We start from the raw sequence: 21,052 nt of genomic DNA, 5'->3' as shown, positions 1-21,052 counted from the left end.
AGGCTTTTTCTGGTCACTTTTCTTTTTTTTCTCTTACATCAGGAAATGCCAACAAGGGGTAATTGTTTGTCTTTTTAACACGTAGGCTTTCGCGACCAATATCATCCATAATAGAGGTTTTTGGGTTAGATCGCGTAAATATATAAATGTGTCGTTAAAACCCGCCACCACCCGACACAGCCAACTAGTATGGGTTGTCATGTAAACAGAACATGCCAATTCGTCACTGTCGAATTGGCATGTTCTGTTTACTAGTACTGTGACAGTACTAGTGACATCGGCTCATCCATGCGCAAGTCCAAACGTACACACGTCCAATTGTTCATATATCGGATAATCAAACGTGTGGAGCATTGCTGATGACGAAAGTTAGCGCATGCATGGGAAAATTTAATCTGGCATGGCAGCCTATGCTTTTCTTACTCGCCCTTCATGGGAGGAGGCGCACTCTCGTTTTATTTTTTGCCAGGCTCTAAAGCTAGCCATAATTTCAGCTGATGAATGTTTGTCTGCGCTCATTCGACCATAGCCTGTGCATGCGTGCTCGTGCGTTTCCGTTAGTCAGCGGTTTAACAGTGGTTTCTGTGTGTGTGTACAGGTCTGTTTGTCATGGATGAAGACTCGCCGATCAATGACTGCGAACCGTTCTTTGAGTCGGATGGAGAGGAGGAGAGTACGGATGGTAAGCATCTCGTCAGTGAATACGTTTGATTTGCATGAAGAATGGCGATGAATGGTTATAAAGGTAATCATGCGGTCACTACTTGTGAATTTGGAAGTAGAGTCCCCATTTGTCCTCACTGCTTGGAAAAGTACAGCAAAATTAGGGTTATACTTCTATGCTCCCGCGTCTATTCTCTCCGCCTTCACCAAACCGCACTGGCACAGCGTGGTGAAGTAGGTGAAATAACCCCCACGACGGCGCCACATGGGGGAAGGCACTCATCCAGCGGTGGACTGACACAAGTAGTTACGTGTGCTTGGGGAGTGTACTGTCATCAACATCCACAATGCCAAGATTTTCCTGTGAGGCCAGAGCAACGCTTGGCCAGCCGTTGTCTTCCGAGAGGCAAGGTTGACACACTGTGGTGGATACTGTTGTAGACTGAGTTGACCTAGGAGGGGCCCAGCCCTGTTTTGGAAACCGATTGCCACTTGTTATTTTTTCTTCTTCCCCACAGCCCAGAAACAAAAAAGTCTGCTTACCTAACCTATAATTCAGTATGCGAACGTTGCTATAAAACAAAATTCTACCAGCCTTACAAGTCCCACACATGCGCACATGCAGATACAAACACTGTGGAGCCCTGCTGTTCGACCAAGAGAGATAATTTCCATGTTATCTGCACCACCACCATCCCGCTAGCAACCTATGACTTAAGTTCATACCTGTATCAGGGATTCACCGCTTCATTTGCATTGTACTTCTGCACAATGTCACTTTTAGCAGAGACAACACTATAAAGTGTTTTTCAGTACTTTAGGGAGATATGCTTGATTTGTTTTCGAAATGTTCTGCTTGTTTTTAATTCGAACCAGCCTTTGGCTATATCGTATATTAACTCAGTAACACACATTCCCAGATGTATCAACACTTTGATGCTCCATTTCGGAGCTAATCAGCGATACCCATGGCCAATTGTGCGATCCGTTTGCTCACTTGCACTTCGACATCTTCTAGACTCCCTCCCCACCATCCTCACTTCACAATCTCACTTCTTTTCTCATCTCTGTAATCAACATTAATCTACCCCCCCCTTCTTCCCTTACCACCCCTTCCCTCCCCCCCCAGATAAAAGCACATTGGCTCCGCGACGTGATACCTTTGTGTGAAAGAGGCGATAGATGTGTAGCCCCCACGCCTACACCCGCGGTTCATTTCCCCTGTCTTATATAGACCGATCACGTCGGGTCTGAGGGCCTCGAGTTTGTCCCCGACCGGTTTTTCTGTCACCTAGAGCATTGTTATGGGGCCTATGTTGTTGCTTCATAAAATCCTAATAAAAAAACACATTAATCTTCTGTCACCACTTAAATTCTTGCCTTTACGAAGCACTCTTGACTTCATTACCGGTCACCGCAATCCCTACAGCGAGTGTAGGCCTCGCCACACCTTCAACCGTCAATCTTATTTACATAAAGAGTTATGCTTCAAGCGGTAAACTTTAGATGAGACCGCTTTACACTTATCTTAGTTCCCTTCATGTTGCCCTCAATTTATAATTGTGCTTTTATATAATTGTAGATCATATATTGGTGTTTATGAGCTCATTTACCCAAACTCGTCGACTATTAAAACAAAAATCAACACATTCATCAATAACATTCTGCCCTTAAAAGGAAATATATAGGATAGGTGATGTTTCCGGCAAATTCCCTTCTTCATCGCACATAAATGGGCTATGATCAAGAGACGTTGCCTGAAACGTCGCCTATTACGGTTTATTTTAAGGCCACAATCTTATTGTCGAACGTTTTGACTGTTTTTGTTAACTCTGCTTGCACAACGATGCCAACGCAGCAGCAGCGTCATCTTTCCGATTACCCTGCATCCTTCTATAGCACGGTTGGCTACGTACGATGCAAAAGACATTCAACATAAACATACCTTTCAACCCATACGGTTTACCTCTATTCTTGTACAGGGAAGTTGAGTAAAACTTTTTTTTGTCTATTTGTTTGTGTTTCTCCCTTGTGATGGGACTTTGTCGGATGAACGTTGAGATTTATTGGGCACGGGGTGACCAATAAAGTCTGAATTGGTCTGCAGTAAGGTAGGCACTGATAAGGGGTTGACAGATATTCTTACATACTTCTCATCTGCTGCTCCCCAACGTTTGGAGGTGATGGGCCTCAGTAAAATAAAAGTTCTAACAAAAATAGAAACAACCATATTTTTCCCATCGTAAGATGCTCCAGAAAATAATACGCACCCCACGCTTTAGGGTCATTTTGAGTTGTTTTTTTTTCATCATCACGAGAGCGTACGGGTTCTATGGAGAGCCGACATCCGGAATGTGGTTGTGAATGTTCTGCTTTGCAATAGGGAGGTGATTGATGTCTTCTGGAAGATTATTCTGAACAGCTGATGGTATCCCCCTCTCTTCTAGGTGGTCATGTATTGCTTTGGAGAACCATCTTCGGAAAGATGATTCTGAACAAATAGATTGAAACACATTTTCCGGAGGACAAAATATTCTCCGCAGTATAAGACACGCCCCCAACTGTTGTTTATAATACAGGGAACAATAGTTTGTCTTATTATTCAGAGAATACGATACTAAAACAACAACAAGGTCATCATCACTTGCATGGCCCGTCATAAAAGTTTGACTGCATTGAAATGCAAAGTGTGAATCGCTATTTTGACTTCAACCGATCAGTGTCATCGTTGATGGTACCCTTTAATATTCCATTCATTCAGGGGGCTGCGTCCCGCATCTTGTCAACAGGGCTTACAGTTGCTTTTCTCTAGTTTTGAGCTCTCCTAAGAAAGACAATTACCGTGACCCCGTGAATGTAAGCCTTCACTACGTCTGCAGTGCCCCCTATTGGAAAGGGTTGAATGTGTATAACCATCTGCTGCCTCAGGAGTAGAGGTGGAATTATTAATTTTCGCAGCCTGACGGTTTCATGAAATGTTGCAATTCAGAGTCACAATTCGATTTAAGATTTTTCTTTTACATTTATAGTGGCTGTGAAACCATGCAGTACGACTTATGCACGAATAGAAAAAGCCTGACTGCAGGAGATGCCTATTTTGACCACATGGACTCAACACAATATGGGAAATGAACGGCAGTGAGCACAAGGGGGCACTGCAAATGCAAACGAGACAACCCCCATTGGCAGGATTTTCAGTCACAAATCCACGCCTGCCCACTTGAGGGTGATAGGACAACTACTCCATCCAATCTTGATTTGAAGCTTTCGTGACTGCAGGAATCCATACTCTTTGGTTCTTTCGGTAAAATCACGTAGGTAGAAATAAAATCAAACAAATCACGACGTTTCGATCGCAACACAAGCAATCTTAATCAGGTGGAACAACCACAGCAAGAAAATGCTGAAGTAGGCGAGAGAGTTGCCATGGCAAGAGGTTATATAGGTAAGAAAGGGGGGAGAGAGAGAGAGAGGGGGGGAGGTGTGGGGTAGGGACACGGGGGGGGGGGGGGGACATCTACTAGTAAACGGCAGGTAGGATGGAAACAACCACCACCAGTTAAGGCATTACTTGGTTAATAACATCCTTCCAATGATTGTTCAATTTGTATCCATCTTCTCGGTTGAAGTTTTGTCTATGTTTATATATCTGGATGGCTTCATGAACAAACCTTTGATAGTTGCCCGAAGGTTTGCAAAGTACCTTGGTCTCAGAAAAAACAATATCATGCGAGCCCACAGCGTTAGGACAATGGTCAGCCACGGCAGAGGTATTGGTTCTGTCGTGTTTCAGATCTGACTTGTGTTCGCGAACACGGTCCAAGACATGTCGTTTCGTTTCCCCAATGTAACTGCTACCGCAGGTACAACTTAGTTTGTGGACTCCAGGAATGACCTTCACAGATGGGATCAGATCACAGATTTTGTGTACTCCATCCAGTTATAAACAAAACAAAAGTTTTTTCTTACCAAGTAAGGCCCACTGAACTGTACAGCTCGTTTTCAGAAGCGATCTGGCCACAAATGATAGCTCAATGGAGTGGCTTATCACGTCAATATTTATATCAGCCCAAACTCTAAACGCACGTTTCTAAATGTGGTGGGAAAAACCTGAGCACCTGGAAAAAAATGAACATGACGACAGGGCGTCAGGGTTGGGATCGAGCCCACGACCTCCTGTATACCAGGCGAGGTAGTTTACATCTCACCACCGTGGTGCCCCCATTTACTGTGCCCCCCAACCTTTCTGGACTGAAGGACCACTGGCAATCGTAAAAAAAAAAAGTTCGTGGACAAACGTGAAATAAAATGTACGTTTTATGAAAAATTATAAATCTGCAATAATTTCCACTGACCGCTTGGTGTGGCCTTGCCGACTACCAGCGGTGTGCCATGGTTAATAACACGGTTAGCTATATTATTGTGCCAAAGAGAACCGGTCCTAAGCCTCTCCTAGGTCAACTCGGCCTTCAATGAGTACCTGGTATCATGTGGAAACAACAGTACTGCGTAGGAAAAAGCGGTCCCAGCCTGGAGCTGGAAATGCCTTCATAGTCTGTTGAGGCTATAAGGGGAATACTTTGTTTTAACACCAACCTTTCTGTGTGCACAGACGGCAGCTTGAGTGAGGACACTAACTCCAGGGCCGGCTGCCACCAGTACGCAAAGTCACTGCCCGTTCGAGTGCCAGTCTGGGGCTTCAAGGAGCAAATCGAGCATCAGCAGCACGTCCAGCAGCAGCATCAGCAGCAGCATCATCAGCAACATCATCAGCAGCATCATCAGCAGCATCATCCGCAGCATCATCAGCAGAAGGGCAAGCATCAGGACGACCCAGACAAAGAGGCCAGGGTGAGAACATCGCACTCGAGCACGTTTCTCGATGACCAAGACATGCTTTCAGCGCCATGTGACACGCATGACATGAGAGAGCGAATGAGGTGTGTGTCCGTTTGTGTTAACACATTCGCTGTGGAGAAGTGGCTGTGATTGAGCTCCGTGACTGTCATGCCTGGGGCTAATCGGCGTGCATGTGCCCTCATGCCCCCTCCAGAATGGGCACTGGGACAAGGGACCAGCATTTAAATAAAGTTAATCTCTTCCCTGTGTATATTTCATGCACTATTGCATTGCATAATAAGTAACTTGGCTTGATTTTATATCATATTCTAGATTTGAAGCTTTCGTGACTGCAAGGATTCATACTCTTTGGTTTTTTCGGTAAAGTCACGTAGGTTAAAAGATAACAAATAAATTAAATCACGACGTATCGGAGGCAACACAAGCTTCCGTTTTCAGGTGAAACCGTCACAGCAAATTACTGTATCAAGTAAGTTACTTGATACAGCAAATTTTCTTTTTTTTCTTTTAACCTACGTGACTTTAGTTCAATGGACACGTCTATGGAGGCAGTGGTGTAAACACGGACTGAGATTACAAGATAGGAAAGAAAAATAAATTCCGTCAGGTCTGTTAGCTTGTTATGTATTTTTATTTAGCCACAAGGTGGCAGTATTATTGTCAAAGTTGGTAGAATATTCCTTAATATCAGCTAAATTAGCTGAGGTCTAGCTGTTCCCTCACCTTGTGCTAAATCTACAAAATCACACAGAGGATTTAAGCCACCAGACGAAAAACAGAGTGCCTGTGCTGGCAGTCATAGTATCAGCCCAGAAGCTCACATTCAATGAGTGCTCTGCCCGTAGACAGATCTGCGTTATAATTCTATCCATCACGTTCCGTTGTTTTCTTCTGCCCCTCTTCATCTGTCCAAACATCCTTGTTGAGTTGCCTAGCATTGTCGTTCTTATCTTTCCTCTTGGTATTCTCCAAAAGAATCTTCCCTCGATCACCTTCAGCTCATTACCTGTCACCACCACCTGCCCAGTCACCTCCTTCAGCTCATTCCATGCCTAATTCAGATTTTCTTCTCCCACTTGGTGCGGGACCTCTCTCTCTCCGTTTGGTTTTCTTTCCACGCAGCAGCAGCATCTTATATTTCACAACTCTCCACCAAATCCAAAGCATAACCCCACTGCGAACCCGCACAGATGAACGCGCCGGACCTGGATCAGATCGGAGCCAGCATGAAGGCCCTGGCCATGAGCGTGACGGACGGCACGGAGATGTTCGGCGACCTACCGCGGCCACGTCTCAACACGGGCGAATTCCAAAAGCTCTACCGAAAGAAAAAGTGAGCTCCTCTTTGCGAGCGCCACGCGCACCACCGCCCGGCGCGGTGATGCGGAGAGGTGATGCGGCGAGGGGCGACGCTTGGCGGCGGGTGACGTGGGGCTGTGTTTTGTTGTTGTTGTTTGTATGTATGTGTGTTGAACCTGGCACAACAAGCGTCGTGGTGACGTCACCGCCACTTAGTGGCGAATGGCGGTTGTTGTTGTGTCGAACTTCTTTCTCACTTTACAACCATGCTTATCGGGCTACCGCGTGCACTCTTGCACAGACGCTGCCATTGGACGCCGTGACTCGCACGCTCGTACGCGTGGGTGCGTGCTGTGTAGTAGTGGTGTAGCCGTTAGTGCGCTGCGCTACGAACCTGGCGACACGAGTTCGATTCCCGCTCACGGACAACACCAGTGACGAATATCTAGACTGGTCCTGGGCCTCGCCTTAATCGACTCAGCCTCAAATGAGTACCTGGTGTGGTGTGTAAACATCACCACTAAGAAGACCAAGCCGGCCAGGCGTGGTGCTGGCCACCCCACCCCCTCGTGTGCTGTGCCTGCCTTTATAGGTGCTCGCTAACAGAACTTGCTCCAACAGTCTGTTAAGTCTCTACGCGGGATCTTTGTCTTTGCTTTGTAAGAGCTACGCTCGCTCCCGCCGGCCGTTCGGCACCCACTGTCCCACTGCTAAGCGAGGTGGGAAACGGAACGTGTGGATTTTCACCCTCGCACAGCAATAACAATGAAACGCCCGCCACCAATCGGTGCCACTGGGAACTGATTATTGTTTTTTTATTATTATCCTCATCGTTATCGATTTCCATTATTACATTACAAATGTATTCCGAAACATGCCATGCTGAAAAACAACAATAATGGAGAAATAATCAAATGAACTGTAATTTTTTTCGTGCTTTGTTGACTAGAATTGTTTGGGTACACCCGGCAATATTTGGTCTTACGAGATGCGGTGACATGTAATGCACCGCGGGTGCAATCTCCTGAGTGCTAAAGCAAGAGAGATTGCTTTCAATTTCATCTCAAGCCAGAGTCATGCACGTACTCGTAAATATACTGTGTATATGATTCTGTGTATGTGTATACGTATCTAGGGTTTTCATATATATATACACACACAACCGCTGTGCCACGTTTTGGCGGATTTTGGTTAATAAAGTAATACATAGTGAGGGAAGGTCTTTTATTACCAACAAACCCAAATGTAACTACATCGAGCAATGGTCCTTCAGTGTGTGCCAGCAGCCGTGTAAGAAAGGCAAACCCTGGAATGCTGTGACTTCTCAGACTTCTCTGAAGTAAGCACTGATTTTGCATCGCCTTATTGCCGACACTTTGAGGAGTTGAAACTGTTTCAGGGCTTTAATTGCTCAAGAAAGAGAATTGATTGATGGACTTAAATGTTACATTTATATAGCAGTTAAACAGACCCTGTTAATTATATTTCTGACAAATATATTTGCATCCTCAACATCAGGAACATCAGCATACTTAGGTTAATAATAGTGGTGTTTAAGCAATGGCATTGCGTCCTATTTTAATTAAAAAGAAAATATCAGTATACTGGCCACACAACTCGGTTATTTCCTGCTCAAATGAGATTTTAGGTGGTGCTCAACCCCTGTTTTAGAGCCCTGAGCCATTGGTGGAAATTCCTCATTACAATGGCAGGGGCGAGTCTATTCATAGAACGACCACTGTTGACTTCCCCATGAAAGTGGTACTCGTTGTGTTGACCCCGGAAAGATGATGGACTGAGTGAACACCCAACCAGGAATTTAACTCTAAACCTTCTGACTGTGAGCCGCTCACTCTGCCATTGAGCCAGCTGGCTGGGTCACTGATATCTAATTATGACACAAGCCCATCTGCTGAGATGTCACCCAATTTCTATTCACCAAAAATGTAATAATTTCCAGTAAAGCACAACGATTGTGTGTGTGGGAGCAGTAGTGCAGCGATTAGCACGCTGTGAACCCGACGACCCGAGTTCGATTCCCACTCACGGTCAACACATGTGACGGTTTGGAAATGGACCACCCAACCAGACTGTTATATTCACTTTAGAGATGTCATCTTTACAGTATAGCGGTGCTTTTGCTAGCACGCATAATGCCACCGGCATTTCCCCAAAAGACTGCGCAGTAAAATTACCACCCTTATCTGGGATAAAGCAGCATACACACTCATTGTTTAGACATCGCGTGACTATTTACTTCAACATAAGCGTACTTGTCAAGAGGGTGGAACGCTGGCGCAGTGCTTGGCGTACTGCGTTATGAACCCGACGATCCAAGTTCGACTTCCAGCCACAGCTACCTTGTCCTTGTACCTTCTGGTCTCGATTGCTCCTCAGCCTGCAGTAGCCACTGTTAAATAAATGTTATCAGTGCAGTCAATATTCTGTTGAAGCGTTCTAAATCCCTTCCGCATGTACTGCTACATTGCTTGCTGCTCATTAATTGCTAGGACATTCAGGTTGAGACCAAAGCTGCGCAGGTAAGTCATCTCGCTGCTCCATTGTGATTGCGATGAATTTACACGTTTAACTTGGCCACTGTTTAGAATGTTTTTATAACAAGGCATATGTACTAAACACTAGCCATTTGTTCCCTTTAGGAATGAACATCAAGAGGCCATATAGGACACACATCATCGACTGAAGACCCATAACCTGGCTCACAGCGGTGTATATAAGATAAAATATATTATTTTTTGCCATTCTCAATCAATGGATGAAGGCGTCCCCCACACCATATTGGTCATTGCGGTTGTTCCATACTTTACCGCGCTGGTCAGAGTGGTTTCGTGAAGGGAGTGCAAGACCGGCCAGGTTTCGAACTCGGGTCGCCAGGCTAATTGCTCCGCCACCACTGCACCCCTCTTTGCTGGGTACTTGGCTTTATATGAACCTGATTCTTAGTTTTCAAACAAATGAGATGTTCAGTTTCATCACGCTGAATGCACACTGCTAAGCAGCATTTAATGAGAGGACTTGATTGACGCGACTTTATTTTCATGTGCTTTTTTGATTGCCAATTACATACATTACCCCCTCAATGACCAGTGTAAATAAAATAATTGTAAATTACACGGTGGGTTCAGTGACCCTGACTCGGTATGGAAAGCAATTTGCATTATGTTTGGTTGCTTGTAGGGCATTTGGATATTGTTTGGGTATATTACAGCATTAATATTTGTCCACTGAAGCAAATAGCATATACGCAGGCAAGTTTATCAAATTGCCATTTTTACACTCGAGTAAAGCTTTGGGATTTTTGGAATCAATTGCCTTGCATGTACAATAGTTATACACAATACGCTGTCAATGCAAAGTATACCTAATTTCAATACCCCTTAAAATGTCCCCAGAATTAAAAAGTTCTGATTATTTTTCAGCAAAAGTTTACATTGCTCCAATTGACGTGGCTCATTATGTTTTCATTAAAAAGATGGTGATTTTCAAGTGGTAGATAAAAAATACATGCATTCTAACTCAAATTGTTATAATGTTGTCATTCCAACGTTAAGACTCGCAGCACAAATATTTTAGTTTTAATTCAGGTCTCTGGGGCACGTAATTTTATTATTATTAGATCCTGGTCTTTAAGGGGGATTACAGGACAAGCTCCCTAATGGAGCACTAAGGTGAAAAGCGTCGTTGAAGGACAGCGAGTTTGTTCGCCGTGATTTCGTCTTGTGGACCGGACCAGTTGCGTGTTATTGGATTATTTACGTACAGGTGAGTGTACAAACCTGCAGCCAATGAACGTATCAGTGCTTTGAAGTCACTTTTCAATTGCATACGAGGCCTATGCCATTTAAACCTTAGCTAAGCCCAATTGCATTTACAAGAATAATTATAAATCATTATTCAGCTGTCAACAAGATTTGCTTTCATGGACACAATTCCTTTAGCACTTTATGATGCTCCATTACAAAGAGCGATCACCATTGTTTAGCAGAAAAGGGTTAACGGGCATTTCTAATTCAATTATACGGCTATATAAATATAGAAATCCACAGCATTGCAACGGCAACCATATGTTTTAATAACAGATATGTTGTGAACAAAGATTGCTACAGTATCTATCGCAAAGTATTACGTGTATTTTGTTGAATCGTGTAGCATATGTTTGCACGCCAATGTCCTGTGTTTTGGGAAGATGTAGCTAGTTCTGTTTGCCAGAGATTATAGCAACCTGCAAGCAAATACTACAAATTCTGATAATACAATGCATTTGAGAAATATTATTTTTAAAAGGACAATTATAAAACCAAACTATTTGGGGCATTCTAAAAAACAATGTCTATGTAACATGTTTGAATTGTGAATTATAGTGTGTTAACAACGGTGTGTGTGTAAGTGATGTGACAACTTGCGCAAAATGTTATTTGTAATTTAAATTAGGTCTACTTATAAAGAATATGTTAAATACATCGCAAACGCTTAGAATAACTTCTGTAAGTGCACGTACCATGCCTGATGGTAACAACGTATAAGGGGATTGTTTTTCACCACAGTAGAGGAAAAGGATTGGCAACAAACAACGTAAACGTTTATAGAGTGATATTCACTACTTGTTTGAGTCACTGGGCTAAACAGCACTTCACAATGAGTCAAACGTTAAACATGTTCTCCATGTATGCATTTTCAATTTTAACTTGCGATCGACACGAGTTAAATCTTATGTTACAACGTGCGAGCTGTTTTCTTTCTCCAGATGTCAGCCATCGACACTCTTTAAGGACCACAAGCGATGGTTCTAATGGCAACACCTGGTGGAGCAGCTCATTGGGATCAAGAATCACTAGGAGCAGGAATACATTTTTTAGGGACAATCCAGGGGAGGACCTCGAGGCTAAATTCTTGGAGAACCATGCAATTGACTGAATCTTGTGACATTCACAAGTGGCCCAGCTGCAATATTTTAAGTGTGAAATACAGCACCACCTGCCACTACAGAGGAGGCTGTGTGACCAGGGGGCATGGATCAGGTGATGTTCTCGACGTCACTAATTCCCACGGGGGAGTTGTGTTGTTTTTTGTGACAGGTGAAAAATTCTGGAACGGAATTTCTTCAGTGAGAGCATGTTCAATGGCTGCTCCAAAATGTAGGTTTGACATCCGTGCCCAAGACTATGTTCATGGCATTTATAGTTGATTTTGTTCCAAGTTTTCTTTGTTGTCTGTCTTTTAAAGTTTGGCCTTAAGTGTTTTACATGAGCAACACAAAATAGAATTTGGTTCAGTAGGTAGAGTGGAGTCTGCCTAAAAGGCCATAAAGGATGAGGTAGGTAAAGGGCTTTTGGAAAACCCCAGCAACCAAAGCGTTGAGGGCTGTGTGCAGCCTTGAGTCGTTTAGTAGTACTTAGGGGGGAAGAATATTATTTTAAAGTACAGCACTGTACTTTTGTCATGATTCGCTAAAATAACACGATTATAATTATGGATTCGTCAAATGACACGATCATAATTATTGGTGGATGAAAAGGTTAAGAATTGCCCTGCACATAGAGCTTGCGCTACCACGGGTGGTGGGGCCTTGCTCTTCAGCAGTGGTCGGCAAACATTAACAAGAAGAGACATACTTTTCGAATTCGGCAAACTCAATATTTCAAGAACCACAATGCATGTGAATACGAGACTGTGGTGCTTAATAAATAACGTCACGAAGCAGTCCTTAAAGAGCCTCATGTGTCTTCGGAGCCGCAGGTTGCCGATCCCTGCTCTTGAGAGTCTGTGAGCCAGCATGGTGCTGCAGCTGCTGCTTTCTGCTCAGCAGGCAGGCTGTAAAATGTGTGGATGTGTTCACGCATGGGTGGGTGGGTGAAGGAAGGCAGTTCTGGATTGAGGAGTTCCCTGGATGTTTCCGAGCACCGTAGAGAATTCAGTTTTTTTATGCAGTTAGCCCAACTTTCTGGATTATATACATTGACAAGTTATTCTGCGAAAATAAACTGATCACAGGGTGTTTCGTGAGTTCAGTTGAACGTGAAAAAACCTGAAGCTGAGAGTGTTCCCTTGTATGTTTTGAAATGCCACTTGTCTTCAATGGTAAAGCATGGAGTGATGCGTGATTGGTAAGTTCTGATTCATTCTTACGCTCAAGATTCATGCATTGAATCGTTGGGGGTGAATCAGTTGCTACAAAAAATATTGTGCAAATTATGTACTGTTACATTGAGGCCAATGCTTTGTACATGTATGGTTCTGTGAATGTACAAACAAGGCAACAACAACAACAAATTCCACCCAAGAAAGAATTTGAACGAGAATCGTCTGGAATCAAATTTGTGAATCGTGACAACTTGTAGAGCCGCTGCAGGAATGAATCGTTATGATGCCTTTGATAATGACTGCTTCTGGCCTAGATTTGTGCTCAAATGTGTTTGATTCGCCGCTGCTCAGCATCATCTGCACATTTGTTTTGATGTATGGTTCGTCGGGTTTGTAGTGTATTTTGTAATGTTTCTGAATTACGGATGTGGTTAGCTTAATGTTGGCCAGAAAAAAGTGCAAAAAAATAAATAAAAGTTGAAAATAAGAAAAAAAATTCTAAATACAACTTTGTTTTTGCATTAATGAAGATTTAAATAACTTTTTGTAGCGTATTCTGAAAGTATTTTCAGCATTAAATAGGTAGACTTTATAATGCTCAAGGATTGTAGGGAAATTATTTTCTTTGCTCAATTTTTATTTCACATTAGAGCGGGGGGGGGGGGGTTCCCAAAAACACGGGAGGTGGACTTTGTTCTGTTCTTGTTACAAATGTAATTTGTACCATTGTTCCATTTGTTACTGTCAAGAGTATGCAATAGACTCTGCATGCTTTATCACTGCAAATTGTAGAAACAGTGTGAGAAAACACTATCCGAATAAAGATGACCTGTGATATCATACGTGTGACATTCTTTCATTCAACCAGATGTGACACTTTCTTAATAATGTACTCTGTATTCGTCTTGATACTCTTTAACAAAATTGGACGTGTCTTTACTTTTCTCTGCATCAGATCTGGGCAATGGAGCGTGGAATAGAATCGATGAACATGCAATTATTATCATTCATGGAATGTAACAGTCCTTTGAGCAATATATCCACGATAAAAGAAAACTTTCAAGCTATTATATTTTATTTACCAGGTAAAGGCCACTCAACTACTTTGCTCTTTTTCAGAAGCGACCTGGCCACAAATGGTAGCTCAACGAAGTGTGCTTGTGGAAATGTATCTCAGCCAAATACTTGAAATGCATGTTTCTAAATGTGGAAGGAAAAACCGGAGGACCCAGATATAAAATCCACGCAACCACAGGGAGAACACGCAAACGCCAAATATACAGGCGTCACGGTTCCGATCGAACCCACAACCTCCTGTATACCAGGCTAGGCAGTTCACATCTCGCCACCTAGCCACCAGCAGGTGAAGGCCTCCCAAAGACATTGTTGGTCATGGGGTTATTGCACACTTTATTGAATTAGCCTCTGACCAATGAGAGGCGTGCGCTTACAGCGTCGCTCGTCATGGCGCCGGAGTGGCCGCTGTGATTCTCGTTACCTGAGCGCGAGAACAACAATAATAGCCACTGCTTTTGTTAAAAAAATGATCTAGTTATAATGGTTATAAATGGTATTATCATCTGCTTCGTCACGCCCGTTCCAATGCGCCGAGCGCAACATGGTGATGCTCAAGTTGAGCGAGCAGGCGAGAACCGTGATCATGAATTATTAAATGCCGTAATGTTATCCATTTTTTAATTGCCAAATTATTTATGTTGATATCAATGCTTTAAATGAAAGTGATACATCTGTGAACGTTAAATACGGTATCGCGATAGTCACTGCTTTGCGCGCATTGTGAAAGCATTCCAATCTGTCTCTTGCCGTCTTTCATAGAGTACAGTACTTAATGGTGGCAAATACTACAATTAAACGCCCTTTTCCGTTTCGTGTTGTTCAAAATGTAATTTCACTACTTTGCAATTGGGGTGATCGTTATTCCACTTGTAATAGCCGTGCTGCGTGCTATCAACCTTCCATAATGTACATCATGGGACCTCCTTTGCCAGTACCAAAATATGAGAATAGGTTTTCCCCTTTATCTGGCAACAAAACGGGTGTTAAGATGTTTAAACACCAAACTGAAACCTTTAACAAGGAATAATGTCTGCATTAACCACAACACTTGTGGTCATGATGCAAACAAAAAACATACTCTGATAATATATGCATTGTCCTTAAAACTGATTGGTCCACACCAGACAGCTTTCTTTCGAGCCTCGTCTCAAACAGTGTTAGACCAGAGGCTCGAAAGAAAGCTGTCTCGTGTGGACCAATCGGTTTCAAAGACAATGCATATATTATCATAGTGTTTTTGGTTTGCATTCTGACCACAATTATTGTAGTTAATGCAGGCATGATTCCTTGTTAAAGGTTTCAGTTTGGTGTTTTAACATCGTAACACCTGTTTTGTTGGCAGAAAAAGGGGAAACCCTATTCCATAATGTAGGCTGTTGTACAGCAATGCACATGCTTACCATTTATTGTAGGGTCAGAGGTTGACATAGGCAAGCCATCAATATCATAAAATAAGTTGCACTTTGTGCGAAGTCGTCTGGTTCTTAAGTATTGTACCTGCCATGGGAATGTGGAATTTCCACTGGTGGAGATGAACGCCGCACAATGCCTGGAGGAGCACAGAGACCTTCTGTAAATCCACTGCTGGATGAGGGCCTCCCCACGCCATGCTGGTTGTAGAGGCCGTTTGACCATACTTCACTGCGGATGGTCAGTGAAAATTGGTAACGACAGGCAGCATCGACGTAGAGTACAACTCGATATAAAACACAACGTTGCCCTGCAGCCCAATGACAACCTGTGTGTGTATGGTGGGCAAACCATCCAGGCACTTTCCAAGCTCGGATCTGCTTGGCCTTCAAAGTCTGACCAGATCGGGCGCATTTCAAGTCTGGGCTAATTGTTCATAGATGTAGAGGGTTATAGTGATACTGTTCTTAACAGTTAACATCTCGCGGTGACGAGATGTTAAGTTAACTACCTCGCCAAGTATACAGGATGTCGTGCGTTTGATGCTGACCCTCACGCCGGTATATTTGGAGTTTATATTATTCTCCCCGTGGTCGTGTGGATTTTTGTCCGGGTACTCCGGTTTCTCCCTCCACATTTAGAAACATGTGCTTCGAGTATTTGACTGCGATACATTCTAACATGATAAGCCACTTAATTGAGATATAATTTGTGGCCAGGTTGCTTCTGAAAAAAGAGCTATATAGCTCAGTGGGCCTTACCTGGTAAAATTTAATTGCAGTTAAATAGTTAATCGTTTTACGGAAAAAAGCTGGTGGAAACACGTTTTTCAATGCACACACTTTTATTTGCACTGAAAAGTAACATAAATTATTTTGACCCCAGAATTAATCACATTTGATTTTCTCAATAAAAATGGGTGGCTTCCTATCGATATGTATAAATTTCTTTATGCAAAGCACCCACTTTTATTCAGCACATGAAATGTGATACATTTTGGGGTCCAAAGAATGTATTTTGTACTTTTCAGTGCAAATAAAAGTGTGCATTGAAAATCTTGTTTTTCAACTGTTTAACCATGCTTTGTCATGCTGGCCAGTGTGGGTTAGTAAAGGGGTGGGGAGGACCGGACCAGTTTTCATATCAGGCGTCACTGCCACGGATTTCAACTGTCATCGGGAATCTAACTCGGGTCGTCGTGTTGATAGCATACTGAACTACCGCTCCAATTCTTTGTCCCACTAGACAGTAAGAGTAATTGAGCAAAAACTGGTGAAATGGAAGCTGTAAGGGACAGTGATACATTTTAATTATACTGTTCCAATGACAATTCTGAATGGCATCATTTGCTGCGATCCACATCAGTTACGCAATCAAGTCACATACCTGTCAACCCATACAGTTCACCCGTATTCTTGTACAGGTAAATTGAGTTTTTAGGTTCATACAGCATACAGCCTTTTCATACGAGCAAAAACATCTATTTGTGTTTCTCCCTTGTGATGGGACTTTGATGGACGTTGAGCTTTATAAGGTCACGGGGTGACCAATAAGGTCTGAATTGGCGTAATAAGGTCGGCACTGATAAGGGGTTGACAGGTATGAAGTCATCCCCCGTAATTAGAAGTACGGTAATGGCCAACAGTCGGTCATGATGGAGTGTCAGCCGAGGAATGGTACCTTTGTGCCATACTTCACCACGCTGGTCAGATCCTCCATGGTCTCGCCCTTTGCCTGCCTCTCCCTCATCACACTACTCTCCAGCAGCACATTGTCTCCGCGCAAGCAATAAATAAGGCCTCCTAACAAAGCCCAGTGTCCACTTTCAAGTGGCTTTTGAGCAACACTTTACTTGGCCACACGCCTCAAGTCACGACCATTTATGCTCGTGAAATGTCGTACGTGTTATGAATTGCATTATTAACATAGTACAATTCAACAATGGATTCTTCTGCACTTCCCTATGCATCAAAGCAGTCCCGCAGCGCTTGTTTTACCCAAGGGGGGGGGGGGGGATACTTGAAGCAAGTCACCAAATTTGTTTGTGGGCAGGGGTTGGGAGGAGGCCGGGGGTAGTCTTGGGGTCCAGCGAATATTCTCGATCTTGATTGAGGTATTCATTTTTCGGATATCGTTCACTTAATATTGCTAAAGGACCAAGATATCGGCACAAAAATCCTAACTTTCCGTTGTTGATTTTGAAGAATACCACTGGACTATCCGGGAAAGAACAGATTGAGCCAGTGAGAATGTTAAAACATGTTTTCCTTGGGGCAGCGAGTCCATTCCCAATCTTTCTATCCCCTGCTTTTCATAACCGGTTTATTTTGTTGACGGTGTATAGTTGCGTCACAACGGGCCCGCACATTCCCTCATTAAAAAAATCATTTTTTTCCCATACGCGAATATTCGTTTCTGTCACCGTCACATGGCACACGCAGATGTGTGGAATCTCATATCCGCACGACATCAAATTCCCACAGTTGTTGCTGCCAGCTTATGTCCATAGTTGTGTTTCTACATGAGCCATTTATAAGTTCACATTTTATAAGATAACCATGTTTTTTGTACTTGAAGGCCACGTAAAAATAATGCGATGTGGACACATTTTTTTGCTAAAGAATGTAATAGCTGGGTAATCTGTGACACCATCCGGTCTCGCAAATGCAAGGCTCAGTTGTAAAACAAGTGACCGATTGTTGCATTGGCAGTCCCATGACTGTTGTTCACTCCCCACCACGCATTTTCACAGTTGACAACAATTCACAGCCCCTTTGTCAATCCACTGCTGGATGAAGGCCTCCCCACATCGTCGGAGTTGTTTGACCATACTTCACCACCCTAGTCCGTGCGAATTGGTGAAGAGGGGGGGGGGGGCAGGATCGGTTCAGACAACTCGTCACTGATGTTAGCCGCGGACGAGAACCAAACTCAGGTTGTCGGGCTGATAGCGCGGTGCGTGAACCGCTGTGCCACTATTCTCCCACACGTTGCGGCTAACAAGGCCGCAGTTATCCATCGGCGTTGTTGTCACAATTATTGTCTGATTGCCATGGGAATGTGTAATTTCCACGATTGGTTCAGGGTCAACAATAGAGATGGCCACAATTTGAGCGGACATGGGAATTGCGAAACACTGATTAAACTGATATTGTTGGCCAAACGTCCCATTGCAGATCCCTACGAAAAAATCATGAGACTCGGTGGCAGTTGTTTTCTGGATAAATAAATGACAAATTTGAGTGGTTTCACCCCAGCACGGATAAACGATCACAGCAACCTCGCTAAACGCCTGTTGCATGCATGGTGCACTGGCAGTCAACTTGCAGTTAAAGGTGTATTCATTCATGTTTGATGCGGTGACGTGCAGATCGGAGGTAGAATTCTCTCCGGCTTGTTAACACATTGAGATTGCTTTTTTAAACGTACAATGCCAACAGGTATTAAGTGTAGTGTATAGACGAAAACACGGTGACTTGTGCAATACATTGTGGAACTGCAAGATCTAAGATTTTAAGAAGACATGCTAATTACATTTTGAACTTCAAAATGTTCGCTTTTATTCGTCCACAAGACGGCGCTGCCTCGCCGTGTGTATGACTGGCTCATGCTGTCACTGATGGTGCGTTTAAATGAGAGCGATTACACTTGATCAACCAATAATTTCTCTATTTTTAATACTTTCCGCTCAACATAAAGTACACTGTTAACGCATGGAACAAAACGAAAAATACAAACAACACAAAATATATAATTACGACTCCAAATCATGACGTCTCAAGCTATCGGGGACGTGACTATTAACTTGCCTAATTCTTTCTTGATTTGAAGCTTTCGTAACTGCAGGAATCCATACTCTTTGGTTATTTCGGTCAAGTGATGTAGGTATAAAATAAAATAAATCACTACGTTTCGGGCGCAACACAAGCGTCCATCGTCAGGGGGGAAAGCATGGTCTGCTGCTGAGGCAGACTGTTATAAAAGGTTTGAAATGGGTGTAGCTCAAGGGTCACAAAGAAGTGGCCGGGGCTAATGATGTTAATGCGAGAAATTAGAGGGCACGGAAGTGGCTATGTTAATGTGAGAAAATAGCATGATGTTAATGTGAGAAATAAGCATGTAACTGTAGAAAAAAAGGAGAAGAGCGGCCTCCTCGACGAGGGAGTGCAACCCAGCAGATGTAATCCAAAGGGCCTGTGTAATCGCTCTCTGCCAATAAAGCGCCAGAAGCAACATCATCACAATATTCACTGTAGCCAGCGGCAGCAGTAACAACAGCAACATCGTCCATCATCATCGTCATTATTTGCAATAGTTTTAATTATCGGCAGCAGCTGTGTCTTAGCCTCCTGATAATTGAACGCCTCTCATCCACGAACCCCACGGATGTTAAGACAAATGTAGTGCCCACTAAGTTTCAAACAAAATAACAGAATTGTGTAAAGGGCACACAGCCTTTGTGCATGACGCAACAAGCGTCATCAGCATGTCCTGAGGAAGTGCATCGTGGTCCTCTTGGCTTAGGTGACAAACAAAACACATTTGAGCGGATGTGCCCGACTGACAGCAGCAGTGATGTTGTGATAGACAACTGTTGATTGGTTTCGTCAGAATAAGGACTCATCAACACGGTACAGTCACCAAAGTGCCAATTGCAACCACCTCCATATAACGCCTCCTGCCTGTGACACAGTGAATCATTGAAAGGAATGGCCAATGGATCAGCTCAGGCCTCTGCTTTAAACGGAGTTACAATATATTTATTTAATTTTAATAAATCAATGTAGAAACGCTATGCTCAGTATGTGTGTTGCTGGTTGAAGTACCCTAAAAATGACGTACAATTAAATGTAATTGTTTTATCGTAGTGTTATTGGATCATATGTGTTAAGGCTGAGACCAACGTTATTCCACACAGAATAAGCCATTTTTATATTTATTTTAAACACAATTGCGAGAACAGGTCCAAAGGCCAGCGGCTAGAAAAAAACAGCACAAAGTTGTAATAATCTTAATTTGAAGCTTTCGTGACTGCAGGAATCCATACTCTTTGGTTCTTTCGGTAAAGTCACGTAGGTGGGAAAATAATAGATCACGACGTTTCAATCGCAACACAAGCAATCGTCATCAATTGAGACTACAGCAAGAAAACTGCTGAAGTAGGCGAGAGAGTTGCCGTGACACGCGGTTATATAGGTATCGGCGGTAGGGGGGAGAGAGAAGGGGGGTGGGAGAGGGGGCGGGACAGAAAGTGGGGCTGTGGAGCTGCGTGAGACACCGGGGGAGATTAGTGTATCAATGTGAGAAAGCCCAGCCACCGGATGTGTGCCAATTACAAACCTCTAAGAGCAATAGGTACACATGATGAAAGGCACAGAGAGAGAGACACAGAGAGTCGAAAATAACAGCTGACAAAGGCAGGTAGGATGGAAACATCACAGGCAGTTAAGACTTTACCTGGTTAATAACGTCCTTCCAATGATTGCTCAGTTTGTACCCATCTTCTCGGTTGAAGTTGTGTTTATGTTTATATATCTGGATGGCTTCATGAACAAATCTTTGAAGGTAACCGGTAGGTTTGCAGAGTACCTCCGTCTTGGAAAAATAAATTTCGTGAGAGCCCACAGCATTAAAACAATGA

At 43.3% G+C, this 21,052-nt stretch overlaps 1 protein-coding gene across 1 annotated transcript in view; it reads left to right on the top strand.

Annotated features, from left to right (window-relative positions):
• The window catches only part of AKT1S1 (AKT1 substrate 1), a 47,601-nt gene extending 33,837 nt beyond the window's left edge, over positions 1–13,764 (top strand). The window contains exons 3-6 of the mRNA XM_061564670.1: positions 599–682; positions 5,276–5,514; positions 6,714–6,856; positions 9,483–13,764. Coding sequence (XP_061420654.1) covers positions 599–682; positions 5,276–5,514; positions 6,714–6,856; positions 9,483–9,507 — 491 coding nt within the window. The 3' untranslated portion in view covers positions 9,508–13,764. The remainder of the gene's footprint in view (positions 1–598; positions 683–5,275; positions 5,515–6,713; positions 6,857–9,482) is intronic.
• Positions 13,765–21,052: the final 7,288 nt, after the last annotated feature.

The sequence above is a fragment of the Lethenteron reissneri genome, chromosome 33, assembly GCF_015708825.2.
Source record: "Lethenteron reissneri isolate LAM-NWPU_2019-01 chromosome 33, ASM1570882v1, whole genome shotgun sequence".
NCBI lineage: Eukaryota > Metazoa > Chordata > Hyperoartia > Petromyzontiformes > Petromyzontidae > Lethenteron > Lethenteron reissneri.
Note: the sequence above shows the minus strand (reverse complement) of the source record. Positions and strands in the feature narration are given on the sequence as shown.